General features: G+C 39.1%; 1 protein-coding gene across 5 annotated transcripts in view; it reads right to left on the bottom strand.

Moving 5' to 3' along the window:
• samd12 (sterile alpha motif domain containing 12) overlaps nt 1-18058 on the bottom strand; it is a 103632-nt gene extending 85574 nt beyond the window's left edge. Inside the window, exon 1 of one of the 5 annotated variants that reach the window (XM_046059424.1) lies at nt 17907-18058. In XM_046059424.1, the coding sequence (XP_045915380.1) occupies nt 17907-17919 (13 nt within the window). In that variant the 5' untranslated portion in view covers nt 17920-18058. Of the gene's footprint in view, nt 1-17115; nt 17559-17906 lie in introns of those variants that run through there. The other 4 variants (XM_046059423.1, XM_046059425.1, XM_046059427.1 and 1 more) reach the window with 4 other exon arrangements.
• Nucleotides 18059-19313: the final 1255 nt, after the last annotated feature.

Below are 19313 nucleotides of genomic sequence, written 5' to 3'. Positions count from 1 at the left end.
CCAGGAAAACAGCCAATTAGGGACTTATGTCAGGCCACTGTCGCCAAGCAATTACAACAGCTCTGACACGGTTCAGAATGTTTGGGAAAAGACAGCACCAACATCTGTGCTGTCATTTCATAAAACAGGAGCAGGAGTGTGAAAGCTATTGTATGCTCCTGTCATCCTCCTCTGAGGATGACGATGCTGTCAGAAACAAAGTAGAAACTCAATCTGATTCAGTGAACAAATGCACTGCAAACCACATTTATCCAATGCAAACCTCCCCGAGAGACATTCTTCCCCCCTGACCTTTAATCTCAGCCTCCTCTCAGAATTATATTGAAATTGTTTCAGGCTCAATTTAAAAGAAATCACTTCTTCTACATTTTCATTGATTATTCTGGGGACACAATTTGTTTTTTTACAGTATACTGTCAGAGAGCACTGAACCCTGTACAGGTTTCTGTTGGATGACTCAAATTGGAGGTGTGGGAATGAATTTATTGCAAGTCGCACACTGTCAGAATGCCTAAAAAAAGAAAACATAAACAAACAAACATACACAGATAGACAGATATAGAGACAGATAGAAAGAGAGAGAAACATGCATTCAAAGAAAATCTCATACAAACATGTGTAGGGCAGAATTAGGGCAATCTCCACTGATAATAGATACCCAAAAAACAGCCCTAATCTTTCTAAGATCAGGTCCCCGAGACTCCCTCCAATTCAAGGCTCTTAAAACCCAAGAGCAGAACCCGGAAAAGAGCCCCTTATGCCAGCCCCTTAAGTCCTGAGACTAACAAATCCTGCAACATGTCACACACACTCCTTTCTGAAGCCAGCACTGCTTTACAAACACAAATTAGAGTAAACCAAATGATCACTCAAAGCAAAAATAATTATTTGGAACATTGGGAGGAAGAGACAAAAAACCAACACAAACTAGAATGTTATCTGGCCCTAAACAGAGATTATGAAATGGCTGAATATCTCCTCACTGTCAGAGATATCGAGCAGAGCAGCTTGTTACCAAGTACATACTCATTGACCACACCCTTGCAATAGAAAAAGGGAGACATAAAAAGTCCTGGTTACCAAGAGAATATAGAGTCTGTGAGCACTGTATGACAGGCGAGGTGGAGACCTCCAGGAGATTTTCTCCTGAAATGTGGTAAATATAGAAGCATATAAGAGCAATATTATGAGAAATTCCATCTATTAATACCGGCTATTAAAGAACTTGAAGATAACAATAAATTAAGAATAATACTAGCAGAAGGACTTAGAGCAAAGCTTGCTGCCAAGTATGTTTCCCTGTGTCACACCCTGAGGGACAGCGAGTAACTCGCTGCATGGCAGATTACATCTTTTTCACTTTTATTTGTAGTTTACATTGTATCTGTATTTGTTATTTTAGTTTTTTTGTAATTTATAACTGCTAAATTGAATGGTTTTGATATGATTCATTGCGCATATTTTTTGGTTTTGTTGCAAACTCCTTTGGCAATAAAGCACACTGAACTGAACTACAACCACAGTGAGGGAACTGGTTGTAGTGTTAGTGTTAAGACAATAAAATTTTATATTATAAAACACAATTGATTTTTAAAGATTAAACCAGTGGTTTCCAATCTTTCTGGTGACCCTTTACAAAAAAAGCAGTGTCTGATTGGGTCACGTCTCAGATGTCTGTGAGTGCGAAGCAGTTCCACCAAAGAAAGATTTCCAACTGAACTTCTCAGATTGTTTCACTTAAATTCAGTTTGAGGCTCAAATAATTTACAAGAACAGCTAAATACAATAAATAAAAGACAAGTAATGGAATGAATAAAGTGTAGCAGAAACTGGTTATTCTTTCCTAAAACACCGATCATCTCATGACCCCTCAGTTTTATCTTATGACTCATTATTAGAGGAGAACTGAACTAAACTTCTTAACTGCACATTAAGTGGTTACTGTAAAACTAGCTTCACCTCGACCACCATGTAAAATGTTACTTATGCAGTGATGCATCAGAATTAACAATCTAATAATGTGATATATACTAATATCATAGTATATTTTAATCAATATACTTTTACTTTAATAAATTAAGTAAATGTTTAATACCGCGGTACTTCTACTTAAATAAAACTTTAATACACAACTCTTACTTGAGTAAAAGATCTGAATACTTCTCCTACCAGTGTACAAAAAGTCAAGAGAGTATTTAGCAAAATAACATTGATAACATGACTAACAGTTTTAATTGTGGATGGATGGATCACAGAACATGATTATGAAGTAATATCAATAATAATATACTGTAATAATAATTACTGCACAGCTGTAGACCTGTTTTGATCCCTGATAAGAACCCGAGGTAAACATAGAGAATATACACGAGTAGGCCATGTTTCAAACAAAGCCAACTTGAGATGCGTAGCACGAAGCATTGCTCCCTCTCACTGCCTCTTTATTCCTTTCTCCTCTTCTCCCAGCTTTCCCCTCTCCCCCCTCGCCTCGACTCAATTCACGACCGGTGTGCAATGACTGGAGGAGAAATGAATTATACATCCACTGCTAAAAGCATCTAAACAATGGTACAAGCAGACTAAAAGTATAGAGGCATAGATGGGTGACAAGATGATGACGACAGGGGTTAAGAAAAGTGGAGGCACACAGCGCACAGAGGGAGGACAGTTGCATTTCTCTCTAGTCTTTAAAAGGGAGGATGGGTAGGTGTATAGGGGGCTAGGAGATGGAGAAATGCTTTTTTTTCTCTTTAAAAGGCAACGGTTACTATAAATAGCACCATTACATTCTTCCCTCTCTCCTGACATGCGCTGTACAAGCATCGTGAGGGAAGAGAGATAGATGAGGGAGGATGTCTGCCTCCTTTCTCCATTTTTCTCTCTCAGTGAGATTCAGTAAAACAGGGGGAACTGAGGGGAGAAAATTAATGGAGCACACGTGGACATGTGAGAATAGGGTTAGCCAGCATGGCCAAATGCGTTTCTATTATTGAGAGGAAGATTAATAAAGAATTTGATTAGTCTTACAGAAGTCTGTCTCTCTTTATTGCTGTACATGGAGCCACAACAAAGAGCTGCATTTGAAAAATACGAGCCGACAAGAACACCGTGTATGTCTGTGTGTTGAGGAGCACAGAATCAGGATATACTGCTTAATTATTTTTCTTTAATCTTTTTCATCTCGTAATATTACACTGGGATTCTTCTGGACCAGATGATCAACAGTCCAAAACCCAAAGATTTTCAGTTTACAGTGATATTAAACGGGGAAAACTAGCAAATCCTCACACTGGAGGAGCCAAAACCAGAGAATTTCTCAGAAAATTCCTCTAATGTTAATTAAAATAGTTGCAAATTAATGTCTGTCAGTTTACTAATTGATTACTAATCCTTTCAGGTCTAGATACTCTAGAGGTAAAATAAACCACAGAGAGTGATGGAAAAAGTATTCAAGAGAGAGAAGAAGAAAACTAAATTCTGAATATCTGTTTTCACATTTTCTGTTTTCCCGGATCGTTGCTTTTTTTGTGAAATATACACTCATGGCCAAAGATATGGGCACCCCTGCATGTCGGCTACATAATGCACTACTACTGCAATTACAAATATTTTTGTATTCCCATGTTTATTTCTTTTGTTTGCATTGGAACAACACAAAACAAAATAGAGAAAAGCCAAATCTCAGACATTCAACACAGAACTCCAAAAATGGACTGGACAAAATTATTGGCACACTCAACTTAATATTTTTTAAGCACACCCTTTGGAAAATTAACTGAAATCAATCACCTCCTGTAACCATCCCTGAGTTTCTTACACCTCTGTACTGGAAGTTTGGGCCACTCTTCTTTTGCCAACTGATCAAGGTCTTTGAGATTTGATGGGTTCCTTCTCCCAGCTGTTGTTTTAAGATATCTCCACAGGTGCTTTATGGAATTTAGATCTGGACTCATTGCTCGCCACTTCAGAACTGTCCAGTAATTTGTGTTAAACCATGGGTGCTTTTTGAAGTATGCTATGGGTCATTGTCCTGCTGTGAGACCCATGACCTCTGACAGAGACCCAAAACATTGGAACACAGTGAACCTCCACCATGTCTGACTGTAGAGATCTTTGAAGGCCTCATTTCATTATCTGAAAACAGAAGAATGATGTGCTTCACCAAAAAGCTCTATTTTAGTCTCATCTGTTCACAGAAAATTCTCCCAGAAGTATTTTGGCTTCCTCAGGTAAGTTTTGGCAAACTGCAATCTGCAACAATTATTTCTGAAGATTTTGAAAAGGTGAAATGTAAATGTAGATGTTAAATAATGAGGTAAAAAGTACAATATTTACAATAGTAGATATACTGTATAACATAAAATGGAAATACTCAAATAAAGTACCTCAGAATTGTTACTTTCTACCACTGACCACATAACAGCAAGCAAATCACTTATTACTGTTTGAACATACATCAGATCAAATGCTTGAAAATGTTGATAGTCGGATATCATTGCTTCACATTTAAGTCATTAAATGGTTTATGGTCTAATATGATTACATTAGGAGCTGCAGACTTCTTGCTCACTATATCATTAGTGTAACTCAGTTGCAGCCTGACATTTACGTTTGCTCTGTTACTTTGAAAATGTTAGCTATACTGCACGGTTTCAGTGAGTCAGCTCACTGAATGGCCAAGTGAATTATTGTAACAGAACACTTAATGGGATAATATAGGGAGGGAAATTATTTATATGCGAACATTTGGGCTGACTTGTCTCCCTATTTCCCCATAAAATTGCAACTATGGCAGAAACCCAGTTGAAACAAAATGCATGTTTTTGATGGGAGAAGCCAAATGCTGTTTTTCTGTGCAAACTTCGGAGCCTGTGTTTCACAGCCCGAGCTGGTTCAAAGTGAAACCAGTAGTGGGTCCATAATCAAAAGTGAAGTTTGCTCTGTGTGGGCGCTCAGGCTTATAGTGATCTCTTTCTCTTTGGCTGACTCTCAAAGTGGAGCAGAATGAATTGTTTGCGAAGAGAATCAACTGTATGACCCAGAAACAAAACCTGGAGACAGAGGCCAGGGTAAGCCAGGCCAGATGACTGTGGAGATTGTACCAACTCTGCACTGCAGCTATGAGACCTTTGTTCTTTTGCCTGCTTCCCGCACATTTAACAAAACGGTGAAGCTAATCACGATCCACTAATAGACATGTACACAGGAGAGGAAGGACGTGGGTGCATTAATTTCCAAACCAAACCAACTGTGCCAACAGACGCTCTTGGGAATTTGAAGAGGTGGTCTGGCACCAAAACTGGCAGCATCGCAGCAAAACGACATTTCAGTCATTCGTGGAGCTGTTACTCTTTTTATATGTTAACAGTGGCTTGGAGCTGGATCAGAAATCAGTCCAACACTGAAAATAACTTAGCAGTTTAGGAATGAATGTGTGGACTGGTACATATTTTTAACAGAGCTAGTCAGTTTCCTCCATCTGTCATTGTCTTTCTCCTCAACTCACACACTCATGCATTTACATGCATTTGTACACAAGCAAAGATGCACACACAAACTGCTAAAATGGCTTCCTAACAGTGCATGCATTGCTGATTCTCACCCAGTCTGCCCTGGGAAAGTGAGCAGACCTAGCAAATCTACATGGGGTGTCAAATGAGGACATCCTCTGCTCTCCAACTTAGGAAACATGTGAAAAGAGTGTGTGAATGTGTGAGGACAGTGTGTCTGCTCAGTTGTCTACCCTGAGGACCTTGGAAAGAGTACCTCCATCAGTGGGGGACAGAAGACAAGAGTCCGATCCTTGTTACACACTTACTAAATTCCTAATTAGAACAGCTTTGAAGGGTAGAAAGAAACTGGGAGAGAAGCACATCGCCTGCAGCGTAGGATGTTTTGAACGGGAGCCTGTAGGAAGAGCTTGCTGCTCAGTGACATTCAATTCAGGAGGAAGATGAAATGTCTATAGATGATCTCTTTTTCTCATTATTCTTTTTAAAACTCTTTAGAACATGGGATCTTAGTTTGAATCTAATGATTAATTTACTAAAAAGTGCACTCTTGATGACTATTGATGGCTATCTGAGATGACTATTAAGAGCAGATAATTACTAATTTAAAAGGTTTCAAACTTTCCACTTTTTTATAGGAAGATTGTGTATAAAAACATCTTTCATTCCTCAAAAAATCCACGCCTCATTCTAAACAATAATAAGGACAAATGCCAATTGGAGATACATGATTTTTTGAGCAGATCCAGGTACTTTTTGGTACAGTTTCATTACTGCATTGATGCGGTTATTTAAACAGTCCCTCCAGGATTTTGCAGTGTCGCAATCCCAATTATTAAAACAACTTCAACAAATCCCCGTGAATTCAGAGTGACTTGCAATTTTGACCACTCACCGCAACTTTTCTGCAAATCTGACCTATCGTCGCTGTTTCCCGCAAAAAGTTGTTATACATCAGCCAGCTGTCTTCCTTGTTTACAATTAGCAGCAGACATGTGCGATACCAACGTCTCACATTTGCTTACAAAAATAATAGCAAAGGACTGTGAAAAACCGTATCCAAATCTTCTTCTTTATCAAAGTGGGGGTAAACTTTATTGTGGTTGAACATAATAGGTCTACTCACAAACACATTGCCAGTGCCAAACATACACGGAGAATGGCAGAAATGCATGGAGGACGTCAGTCGAGACAAACCACTGTAACACACTGCCCTCCGGTCACTTGCTTATTATGTTATCTAAACCAGTAAAGGGTCACATAAATAGTGTTGAAAAAAATCAAGGTAAGTTAGTTTAAATATGCACAGTTAATGTTAGTGTCAGGCCTGCAAAATCCTGGAGGAACTATTTAATGATTCTGCTATAATTCTAAAGTAAAAAATATTACATCTACCTTGTTTTCACTTATTCCCACAATTTTATCAAAAATTTAACTTTCATCGCAATTTTTTAGAAAAGCTGCCGCAAAATTCAGGCAATTTAGGCCGCAACAATCACAACAAAGGCCCACGAAATCCTGGAGGGACTGTTTAAAGTGACCATTTAAATGGTCTTGTATTGACTATTGGGCCACTTCATTGGAGAAATATGGAGTTAACTGTGCTGTTCAATGGCACCTCAACAAAAGTCTTTAAGAGGAGAAAAGTCCTTGAGCTTAAGAGAAGCAGCAGACACAAACAGCAGAATTAAACAACAATCTACAGTTAACTTATTGACGATTTTAAGTGTCAGACAGAATGCTCCTGCTTTCAGAGGAACAAGAGCACATGGGTATTTAAGTGGAAACAACGTATTCCACTTCAAGCTGCACATGTTTAGGTGTTTCTGCACTGAAATAAGTAGGGCATCAATCTGTTACCCTGACATATCCATGAGTCATAAATAGACCTTATCGTTTATGACTTTTCTTGCAACATTAAAATTCATGAGCCGGCTCTGCAATCTGACTCAAGAAGGCACAGCTAACGTTCACTGAACACAGCATTCAGAGGGTCAAGTCTGTTAAAGTATACATTTTAATGAATTTGTTGCCACTTCACACTTCATTAGTAGACTAAAAGTTCAAACAGCCCTAAGTGAAATGCCAATTAATGAGCTTACACTCATTTTCAGTATTTTCTGTAAATGTTAGCTTTATCTTGGTTGCAAGCTTAGCAGGTTGGTCCTACAAGGGTTAAATTGAAGACTGTTGTGTAAGCGTAATATATATGTAATGATCCATTAATAACAAGACACGACGTCCGGAGGAATTCTTGTCCTTTTAGGCTTACTGGCGTTCATTCATTTACACATTCAAAGCCCACGCAAGAATGTTACTAGTATAAACTGACTGAGAATAGAGTTTTAGGAAAAAACGGCACAATTAGAGAAATACAATAAAACAGCAGGTGCTGTTGAGACAATGAGGACTGACTGCATATCTAACTATCAAAGGGAAGTCATGTAACAAGTTATCCAGCTAGCCAGACTTTCAGTGGGGCTCTTAATTCACCCTGACATCCTATCAAAAGTTAACTGTGCTCAAACTCCGCAGACTGCCCTCTCCAACCCCGCGGCTAGATCAGCTATGATTGGTTGGTCCTGTGTCAGGCAGGCGCAGATGTGCTCAGCTTTGAACATTTCTCAGCTGCGGAGAGCGAAGGAGGATAATGGGGAAAAAAAAGAAAAGGCAAAAGAGAGAGATGAAGTGAGAGAGGATGGGAAGGAAAGTTGTAGGGAGGGATAGAATGTGAGAATGACAAAGACAGACAAAATGAGTCAGAGAGACGCAGCCAGAAAGAAGACGACAGAGTGAAATGACCCACTTTACAGCACAAACACATCTCAGCTAAATATATCTGCTGTTCTCTTCGGCTCGCCGTGAAGCATGTAGCACAGGCATAAAGCTGTTAACGTGCTCTGCTTCAAAAGAAGACAGTAAAAGGACGATAAAAATAGATCTGTCTTAATTTTTAGCTGAGTAACATCTATAAATGTTTGATAAGAGACACAAACGTCCTCTTTTTGGTGAGCTAACAACGGGAGCTACTGCAGATGAAGTGGAAAATTAAGGATTTCTCAGGGTCACAGTAAGACAGTATGCTGCAAAGTTTGCATTACCAACTTTAAATGCAACTACAGACTTCTTTTCACACTTGCGTTACACAAATATTCTTCATGTTCTTTTCTAGCTAGATGTCACATTTATGGTTTTTGTGGAAGGATAAAACAATATCCCATGTCACGGTGATGGGCAGTTCTTTTGACCTCCACATCCACCTACGTGCCTGCCCCAAAACACCTCTACTAATTCCCAGTACAGTATGGCCGAATCCAACTCCACACCCTCCAGACTTTCATACTGAAGCCTTGTAGACTTCTGTCATGATGTGTTCTTCATCGTCATACTGTAAAGTCAAGTCTACCAAGTCGCTGGGCCACGAGGGGATGCAATCTGCTGAGATGGGACTTCCGACCTCAACAGTTCCCATGGATATTCATTTAAATTTCTCATCCCGTAACCCCTTTCAAAGTATTCTTAAGTAAAGTGTTGTTAATGGTACAGTATTGACTGCTGTAAAGAGCTGCTAAACACTGCTAATATTAGGCCTCCATTCACATAAAACAATGTCACATCCTAGGTGGATGAAAAGGAACTTATACTATATGCGTTTTCTGTACGTGTGATATCAAACCTCTTTACAATAAAACATGAAAACAACATATTTCTTAAAAAAATAAATATGGTATATTATTATAAAAAAAATAATTGTACATGGTCTCTACGGGTAATATTCAAAGTAAACTTAGCTGCTCCTTTCCCTGCCAGATCGTCTATTACGCTCAGCGATAGCAGTCCAGTCATCTTGTTCCTGCCAGCTGGGCTTGTTATGACCTTTTGCGTGTCTTTGTGGACTTTTTGCCTGTCTGCCTTGCCCTTTTTGTTATCGTTCCCTGTGCTGACTGCCAGTCTGCTGCGGAGCCCTGTTTTGGTTTTGACCCTTCGACACAGTAAACTCTGCTTATAAGTTATAACTATTTGCCTCCTAGTCATGCATTTTGGTTTTACTGAGCCAGCGTTAGTTCCTCTGTGTTTAAGTATCACAGATTTTATACTCAATGCATGAATAATATGAAGACACTATAGTGATCACTGCACCCACATTGTACTTCAAATTATTAAAACAAACATAATATGGAACAGATTTTATCAAAGCTGTTTTGAGTTCATCATACCCCTTCACACTGTTTTTCTTGAAGCCCCAGATTAATTTGCGCTGTAATGAACCCCTCAAAACAGACGCACTGCAACAACAGTACAACTACAATAAATGTTTTTGGTCTACATTTTACAGTAATTACAGACATCCAGCTGTTTCCATACCATGAGCAGCACTGCTGTAAGTGCATCAGATTCTGACACTTGATATCAGACTGCTGCATCCCAACATGACATAAGACATGGTAGTAGATGTCCTGCTTGAATGGCCTTGAATCACAACTGTACACCCTCTTATAGAGCATATACATACCTTTCCTCATAGGGCCAATCTACATACCTTTCTCTGGTTTAAAATTAGACACTATATGTGTTCCACCATAAAAGATGTCAAAAGAATAAACTCTGCGGAGCTGCTACACAATACCACATAATGATCGTTTTCACCTAACATTGACGCCCTCCATCTGTGCTCACTCAGTGACACACAAACTCTCTCAGATCTGCAGCTTCAATCAGTCAGCAGAACAGAGGCCTGAGAACTTCATGGTCATTGGGGACTGGAGCTGACACAGCGCCAACTTTCTGCACTGAAACACACAACAGGGTGCCAAATGATGCAGAATATTCACTAAAAGCACAAAGGTCGTCGTTTGTGAGAGAGATGAGAAGTGCACAAAAGGCTGGAAGTGCTTTACAATGGCGAAATGGTGGATGAATGACTGGAGTGAAATTTATCTCTTCCCCTGAGTTTATCTGCCTGAATCTTCATGAAGGTCGATAACGCTATAATGTGTACAGTAGATTTTGTTCTGTCCTATTTGGTGACACAGACAAGGACCCAGGCTGTCAGCCAGGTTAATGTTGCAGTGCATTAAAAAAAGTCCCAACTAGAGGTCAGATGCTGCAGAGAATTTACATGAAGCAAAGACAACACAACTCTAAACTCCTCTCACCATTTAACCTTCACATCTGCATATTCATCAGATCTAAATGTGGAAAATCTGTACCTTGCTCCTCTCTCATCACCGTGACTCTGCCTCAGTATGAGCAAGTGTGCAAATGACAAGTGGCTTACAATTCAACTTGATTGAGCCAAAGCACAAAGCATCCCGAGGCTACAGGTGACACTTTAACATGATGAGTGAGAAGTCTTATTGCAGGTGTGACATGAATATGGAAATGGGAAACAATTCCCAACACTGCCGCTTTTAAATTGACTTTATCTTCTCCGATGAGCTCTACTCATTCTGGGCTGTGGTTTTTTAAGTTAACATTTTTTAAAAGCTTGAGAATGTAGTTCTGCTCTAAATTACAAAAGGTTAACCAGAACCAGTACCAATTATGTCAAACTTACTGGACTGGCCCTTGTGTAAGTTATGGTACACAGTATGTACCGTAAGTACCACTATTGTTCTCCATTGAAGAATGAGGAATCTTTTTGGAATGACCATTTTGGGAACTATGCTTTCTTACAGCCAAATGATAACACATGCCTTTGGTGTGAGAGATCCGGGTTCAATCCCCCTGTGACACATCCACCAATGTGTCCATGAGCAAGATACTTAACCCCTGGTTGTTACAGAGGCGTGCGACCTCTGACATATATAGCAGTTGTAAGTCGCTTTGGATAAAAGTGTCAGCTAAATGAATAAATGTAAATGTATGGTGCTAAGCTAAGCTGACTTGCTGCTAGCTGTAGCTTCTTATTTAATGGACAGAAATTGTCTTGTCATCTAACTCTCAAAGATAGTAAATAAGCATAGCTCTATTCCTTTGGGGGAAATTAAACCTACTGCCTAGCAATACCCTCAGTCAAGCCAATTTTCTTTATACCTAAAAACACTTTATTTAATGACACCTTACTTCTAATAATTAATATAACGATTACTTTCTCAATCAAGCAACTCATCGTTTAATAATAATAATAATAATAATAATAATACATTTCATTTATAACGCACTTTTCATCAAAAGATCTCAAAGTGCTAAAGTCTCAATCAAGCAACTCATCGTTTGGTCTATAAAATGTCGAAAAATAGTGAAAAATGCCCATAGTCAAACACTAAGACATTTATTAAGTAGGATAAACCACTTGAGATGATGATCCATCTTGTTTTCATAGAAGACATGGGAAACCAGTATATATTCATATATGAAAAGCTAAAACCTTACTTTAAAAATGACATTCAGCTGCTTCGACTGGGACACTTGAATAGAACAGAGCCACCGTTATTGTTATTGGTACTGCCAGGTCTACTTATTTGAATAGTACCATGGCAAACATAGATAACACAGAACTGACAAAAGCTAAACTCACATTATACACTCAACATTTATTATGCCTTCTGCTTTATGGTTATGATTTGTTGCCTTGGTTTCAACTTCCTTGGTATTTTAACTTGTGCAAGTGAGTCCATTCTCAAATATTCTGGTTAAACTAAGTGAAAACAAACTAAAAACAAAAAAAACAAAGAGTCTGTCAGGTTCATCCAACAGAGCACAAGACTCTATTGGCTTTACCATCCCTTGGCATCTTTTCTCTCAAGTTGACAGTCAGACACAGTGATGCGGGCCAGAGACAGAACCAACAGGATTGTAATGACTAAACCCCAGACATGTGGTAGACAGACTCTCACCAGGTACAAGGTAGAAGATACAAGCAAGTCTGATATGTGACTGTCATCGCTAAAGGGCAACTCAGTTCACACTATTACTTTCTATTTTTATTTTCTGCTTATCTCTCATTTGAAAATTTCACACAGCAGCACTTTACTGTGGTGCATCAAAGATGGCTGTAGGTCCACCCAAGGGATGATTACACAACACTGCTCTCCAATGGCATTCCCTACATCTTCTGCCATCTTAATCCCATTCCTGCTGAGTAAGGCTGGGTAGATGCTCCTTCACGGTAGTAACTCCTTATTAACTTGACTAAGATGTAATCCTATTCCACCCACTCATATACACATGTTTATTGGACTAATTCTATTCCTGGGCTTGATCCTGGGGATGTATTTGAAATGAGTTTTCTGAATGGGTGCACAAGCGGGGAGAGCAGGGCAGGACAGATCAAGGAGGCTTGACGCACAGAGGCAAGAGAGAAGGAGTGAAATGAACAACCTCTGCCACGGGGGTAAACACTGCTGTGGCTGGACATGAGGTCCGGGTTCTATGTGTGTGCGTATGAATCTACATGCACATACACATGCTTCTGTCTCATGCTTTTGAGAAACCTTTTTATAGCTTGTCTAACATGACATAAGAATTAATGAAACAATGTTCAGACTGAAAATAACACTGAGTGCTGGTGTCAGGGCGGTTAAGATGCATAACATACAAACACGACTTTACTAGTTTGATTCCACCATGGACCATGTGATCCTAAAAGCACTGTGTTATTAAAAACATATGTGAGTGTGGATGTGTTGCTACAAGTGCTGATAAGAAATATACAGTATGATCTATACAATATGAAAGTCCTGTTTGAAGGTTTATCAGATATCGAGACACTGCACAACATTTTATACTCATTTGAGGCAACCTTTTTTTTTTCTTTTGTTTACACAACTATCTCTGTCACTTTTTACGTATACAACACTATGAATGCCTTCCAGGAGGGACTGTGGGAAAATGTGTCCCTACTCAGCCATGATTGGCGGCGAGTGTGACCGTTCAGATCAGCTATTAACACTTTTGACTTCATACAAACCGGTTCTTTTCTAGTATAACCCAGCCTTTAGTCAATATGGTTAGGGCTAAATATAACACCAGTCATCAAGTCATATCAGCTGTTATGAGGCAGCAGCACTTGAGATTATGACGTATGACTATGCTGAGCACTTGAGGCAGGATGATTTAAAGCTTCGTCAGCAGGAGCCTTTGTGAAGTATACTCCATGTAGTTGACTTTGAATCTGTAAATAGTTGCATCTTCCAAGCATGAGCACAAATACATGTACACAACTACTGTATTATTAAGGAGTTTGACCAAGCAACATACCTTTACTAAGTGATGATGTAATCTGTCTTAAAGATGGCATCAGATTTGTTGCCAATGCATGTTCCAACATGCTCATGAGACAACTATCCTCAGGACTCCATTCTCCTGTCTTATACCCCTTGCAGGTGAAATACTTGTGTCAGGGAAAGCCACACATTTTTCAAACATGTCCTCATACCTAAACAACAGAATAGGTCACAGCAGCTGTTATACATTTTAACTCCATTCATAGAACCTGCTTAAACCTTTCGCTGGAGTGCACATCAAACCATTTGCTAGATTTAAGTATTATCAGTACAGATCATTGTTGCCTTGCACAGACTGAATTTGCCAAACAGCTCAGTGAAAGTGCCTTTAAGTAACGCTCAAATGGGGAGAGGCACTCTCCAAACTGCTAGTTTCTCAAAGAGCTTATTGTCTTCTCATGCGTTATATATTATTAAATACTTGACCTTTATTATCTGTCTTAGAGGGGTTGGTAGAGCACTGGAACAGTAAACAGTGACACTGCAGAGTTACTGTGACTCTCAAACATCACATCCTAAATTGAAAGTGAATCCACAGGTAGAAGCTTTGCTTTTACCACAGGGAAATAAACAAAACCAGTTTTAATTAGATGCAGGACTTTTTTTAGCTAACTGTAGCAAATTTAGAAATGGAGTTCAGTATCCACTATGTAAAACAATCCATAAGTAGCAGTTAATTTAATTTACAATCAATCTGTTGTTTCTCCATTTAATCTATATAAAATGTAATGAAAAGTATAGCTTTTTTTGAGCTAAACCCCTCGGGTATTCAATTTATAATAATAACCTGCCATTTGAGAAGCTTTAACCAAATAATATGATTTTATGATGAAAATCCTTACTAATTTCACTTTGACTTCAGAACAACAGCTAAATTATACATTTATATGTTAAAAGTTGGTTTGGGAAGAAGTATTCACAACCTTTAATTAAGTAAAAGTAGCAATACAACAAATTAAAGATACTCTATTGCAACTAAAAGTCTGTCAAAATCCTAGTTATGTAAAAGTACAGAACCATTAGCAGAAAAATGAACGTAAAGTGTCAAAAGGCAAAATACTTGTTTAAATGAAAAATTGCCCCTTGTGATTGAAATATTATTTAAATGACATTTGTTAATGCTATTGCATCCATCCATAAGTAGTGTTTTGTTGTGGCTGCAGGAGGTGGAAGTACAACTAGTTTGAACAATTTTATATAAGAAGTGTAGCCCAGTTGATCTTGACCTGGGGTTCAGGGTCACATGATAAATCTGAGGCGTTATGACCTGATTAATGGGGTACAAAGGAAGAAAAAAAAAAGTTCTGCGACGATGCTACAAGTTCTGGACTTTGGACTGAATTTTTGATTTTTTGTGAAATGTTAGTTGTTATTTAAAGGTGGGGTAACCAATTCTAGTGTCAGGTAGCTTTAAATTTCTCGCACACAGACATTGAGCAAGACAAGATGTTGTTGTAATGTTAGCTAGTCGGGACTGTCTCACCTTTTCTGCATGTTAGCTTTGCAGCAGTAATTGTAAAGACTATTTGTGAACACACAACTTAGCTTGCGTTAATTACACTACTTGCTTTGTTGTTGCTCACTCTATATCATGGTTTTTGTCACTTAGTCCACCTTTAAATTAAACCATTTGAGAAGTTAGAGGGTATATGTTTATTTTGTGAAGCTGCTAACTCATAAGCTTCTGACATGTGAAGGGTCACATGCCATAAACATGCTAATGTTGTGTATTTTATTAGCTCATTGTACGTTTTATTTGTAAAATCTAAAAAGTAACGAGTAGTTTTCTCTCTGAAATGTAGTGGAGTATAAAGTAGCAGGAAATAGAAACACTCAAATACAAGTACCTCAAATTGTATTTAGGTAATATACTTTCTACCACTGAATTCTACTTGAGTATAATTCTACTTTTCACTCTCTGAAAAGAGAAGTGCACTATCATCATGGTCTTCAGGGAGAAAGTATTTCAAAGTATTATATTTCAGCCACAGTATACGGCTGTATATGATGCTTTGGCTGCTCTTGCGAAATCTGAACTGACCTTCCAAATTCCGGCAGACATATTAGTTATAGTAGCTTCATGAGACTGGGACTTGACTCAACTCATATCTCTTAGTGACACAAGCCAGTGGATCATGATTGAATGCTTTGAGTTGTCCTATAACTGCTTGAACTGCTCAAGTCACAAATTGTATTGATAATGTATTTCCCGCTTTGCGTTTGCATTTCTGCATCAGTGACAAAAGAAACTACATTTTAAGCTTAAGCTTGTATTCAACTGCTAAAATGGCATAAGGGCATAAAACTATCTCTGGTATCTTACAGTAATAATAATAGTGAGAGGAGATAATTCTGTAAGATATGAATATGAAATTGTTAGACAAAAAGTGGTATCATTATAGTTAAAATATTCATCTGTTAGCCTGTATAAGAAAAGACAAGAAATAGATTAAATTGGATAAACGATTCATTTCTGTGCATCTGCAGGCAGCTTCAGCACCCGTCTTCCTCTTTACTGCTTTGAAAGACGAATCTCAAGAGATGCATAAATGAAACTTTACAGGGTGATATGCTGGAAGGATGGCAAGTGTTATAGCTGCTGCTGAGCTGACTGTATATAATTAGAGACATATTTCAAGCTTTGAAAGAGATGGCAATATCTTTACACCTGTAGGTCAGCCTTAGCACCATAAATGAGCAACAACATCTGAGAAAGAAGGGCACAACTTGTACAAGACATTTTGCACAAACAGAGCAGTTGTTAAAGTGCAGGCTAGAGATCTCCATGAGAGCTTGCAATGCTTTTAAGTGGTCGTCAAGTAAGATATTTCCTATTTTAGTTCACTGTGAGTTAGCCTGGTGAGAGAAGAATGACTGCTGTGATCAGAGGGTCTGATTTGTCCCAATCCACAGTACAAATGTTGCACTAAAATCCTGATTCAATTTTCGAAAACAGGAGTTTGCTGTTTCACATGTGTCTATTTTCGGGTCCTTCACATGGGAAAATATGAGCAGTCATGCTGCAGAACAATAATAACTATTCTGCACTCAGTGCTTCCTGTTGTTTATTCTGTGCCATCAATGTCAGTGCATCCTGGCAAACATAACATGACACAGTCCACCATAAAAAGTCCACTTTTATAAATCTTAGAAAAGGAATAAGAAAGACAGTTCGCAACAGCATGTCATGTGGACAATGTTTTTTAAAATGTCCTGTAATGACTGTCAGAGAAGAATAACCTGATCTGTAGGAGTGCCCATTCTAAGCATACCTGCATGAGCAAATACACAATGGACTGGACTGGAAAATCCTCTAAGGTAGACATCTAGTACCACTGCATGCATGTGACACCCACAAACCCCATTCCCCAACATACCTCTCATTGGATTCTGGATCCACAAGATGCCTCCGATAAGGTGAGGAGATTGGCCAAGCATTCCGAGTGACTGACTGTCGCTGTCACTTTTCTGTCACCTCTAACGTCCGGAGCGAGCACCTTAACTCACTGTTATTTGACAATCACGGGGAGAAGCGGGTGACTTCCCCGGTCAACATGTCACACCACCTGCTGCCAGATGAGCAGCCTCAACCAGACTGGTCAGGCTGAGGCGCGGACACGGCGCTCTGTTGCGCCACAGAACAGCCCGGGAATAGAGGCTAAATTATTCTCACAGAAAAGAGTCCCCGATATATCAATCTCAGCACTGCGGGGCTCCGGTTTCCTAATGAGAACACAGAGGGCACGGCACACCGGAGATGATAATGCAAAAGAACTGGCGGCTCCTCGGTCGCAGACCTGTTAACCACTGTTGTCTCCAATCACAGAGCGCACACACAGATGGTAACAATTTTTATACAGAAAGCGGCTGCGCGCAAGTCTTTATGGGGTGTGTGTGTGTGTGTGACCGCGACAGTGAATAGACAGCGGTCTATCACTTAAATTGTACAGTGTAATAGTAGAAGATGACCAGGACAGTGTACGTGATGCGGAGAGAGCAGAGGCTGCAACATCACCCAATCACAGGCTTTCATAGTTGACCCGACTGTGTCTGGGTTGAGCCATTCACACCGTACAGCTCCTATCAACATGATAACTACAACTATTGTCTGAAAAAGGAGACAAAAACGGAAATGCCATCGTGGACAACACAGCGTGAAGCACCTTACCTTCGACAGCCATTGTGCTACTCCACAGATTTGGGCATCACTCGCAAGGGAGCAGGCGAAATGTAAAACTCAACGCTCTCTCATTGTACCTTGTTTGGCGTGTTATCATCACTTTGCTGCGGGCAAGCCGGAGCGCACAGCTGGTGCCGCGCCTCAAAGGATCCTGGGAATTGTAGGCTCAGCGCTTTCTAGAATACGAGGGAAGGGCAAGTTTTATCAGTTTTGCCGAGAAGGCAGTTTGGAAGTGAACGTCTCTCTGTCTTTGTTTGCGTGTGTGTGTGTGTGTGTGTGTGTGTGTGTGTGTGTGCGTGCGTGCCCGTGGGTGTGCGTGTGGTACAATTGCGCGTGCCCTGGTGGAAAATCACCATGACAAAGCACATAGGCCTAAATATTCCTATAATCATTTTATTTTCAGTACATTTCATTACAGTTAAACTGAAAATACTTTAAAATGCATACAGCAGCACGTAACAGTACAAAGTCAAATTTATACTTTTCAAAAAAAGCAACAAAAGCACCCACACAGCAAATAACCAGAGACTATCAATAAAGTTTTCATTTTACTTTTGCACATGAACACAGTTGTGATAGATTTGGTCATCAAACAGTTTCTTCCAGGTAACAGGGCCAAAGGAACCAAAAACAACCTCACCAGATCTGAATCAGCTTTTTAACAGGGCTGACAATTTAGTCTAGCGAACAACAGTCTTAAAATTAAATGTACTCACCAGAGAGAGTGAACAGCCAACTCTGAACAGGTTTTTTCAACGGCGCTGGTTAAATTTGCACACTGCCATGGGTAGTAGTCACTCTAGCCTAAAGCCTGTTTTTTCTGTTTTCAAGCAGGACCTTATCACCAATAATCTTTGTGCTTTAAAACTAATGAAACAGAAACATGCAAGATATCTCCTCCATGCCTATAAGGAGTTGAAGATGTTTGAGGACCCCTAGCATCCTTTTATTTATTTATTTTATTATTTGTCTTTATTTTTTTTCTCTTTCCTTTTTCTATATTTATTTATTATTTTTTAATACAATATAAGTTATTCTCTCTATCTTGTGTGCCTTTTATGCAAACTGAGAGGTATTAATGTCATGTTTTCTACATCTTTAAAGTGTAAATGAATCTTTTCAATAAATAGATTGAGACCATAAACTCATTAGGAAAGTGTTAACTGAAATAAATCAGCTGAGAAGTAGGGTCATTTTGCCATTATTTCTATTGGAACCAGACTTCTTTTTGCAACTAGAAGAGTCGCCCCCTGTTGGCCGTATCGTCACGTATCAGACCGGAAGCTTACAAAAAAATGCAACAATAACAAAAGAAAAGAAGAGAAAAAACAGCCAAGACTAGTTCAGTGGGCAGGCTTCAAAAGCAGGTAGAGAACGTTTAAAAAGGCGGTGTCT

The sequence above is a fragment of the Micropterus dolomieu genome, linkage group LG09, assembly GCF_021292245.1.
Source record: "Micropterus dolomieu isolate WLL.071019.BEF.003 ecotype Adirondacks linkage group LG09, ASM2129224v1, whole genome shotgun sequence".
Taxonomy (NCBI): domain Eukaryota; kingdom Metazoa; phylum Chordata; class Actinopteri; order Centrarchiformes; family Centrarchidae; genus Micropterus; species Micropterus dolomieu.
The sequence above is the reverse complement of the archived record's forward strand: the minus strand, read 5'-3'. Positions and strand labels throughout refer to the sequence as shown.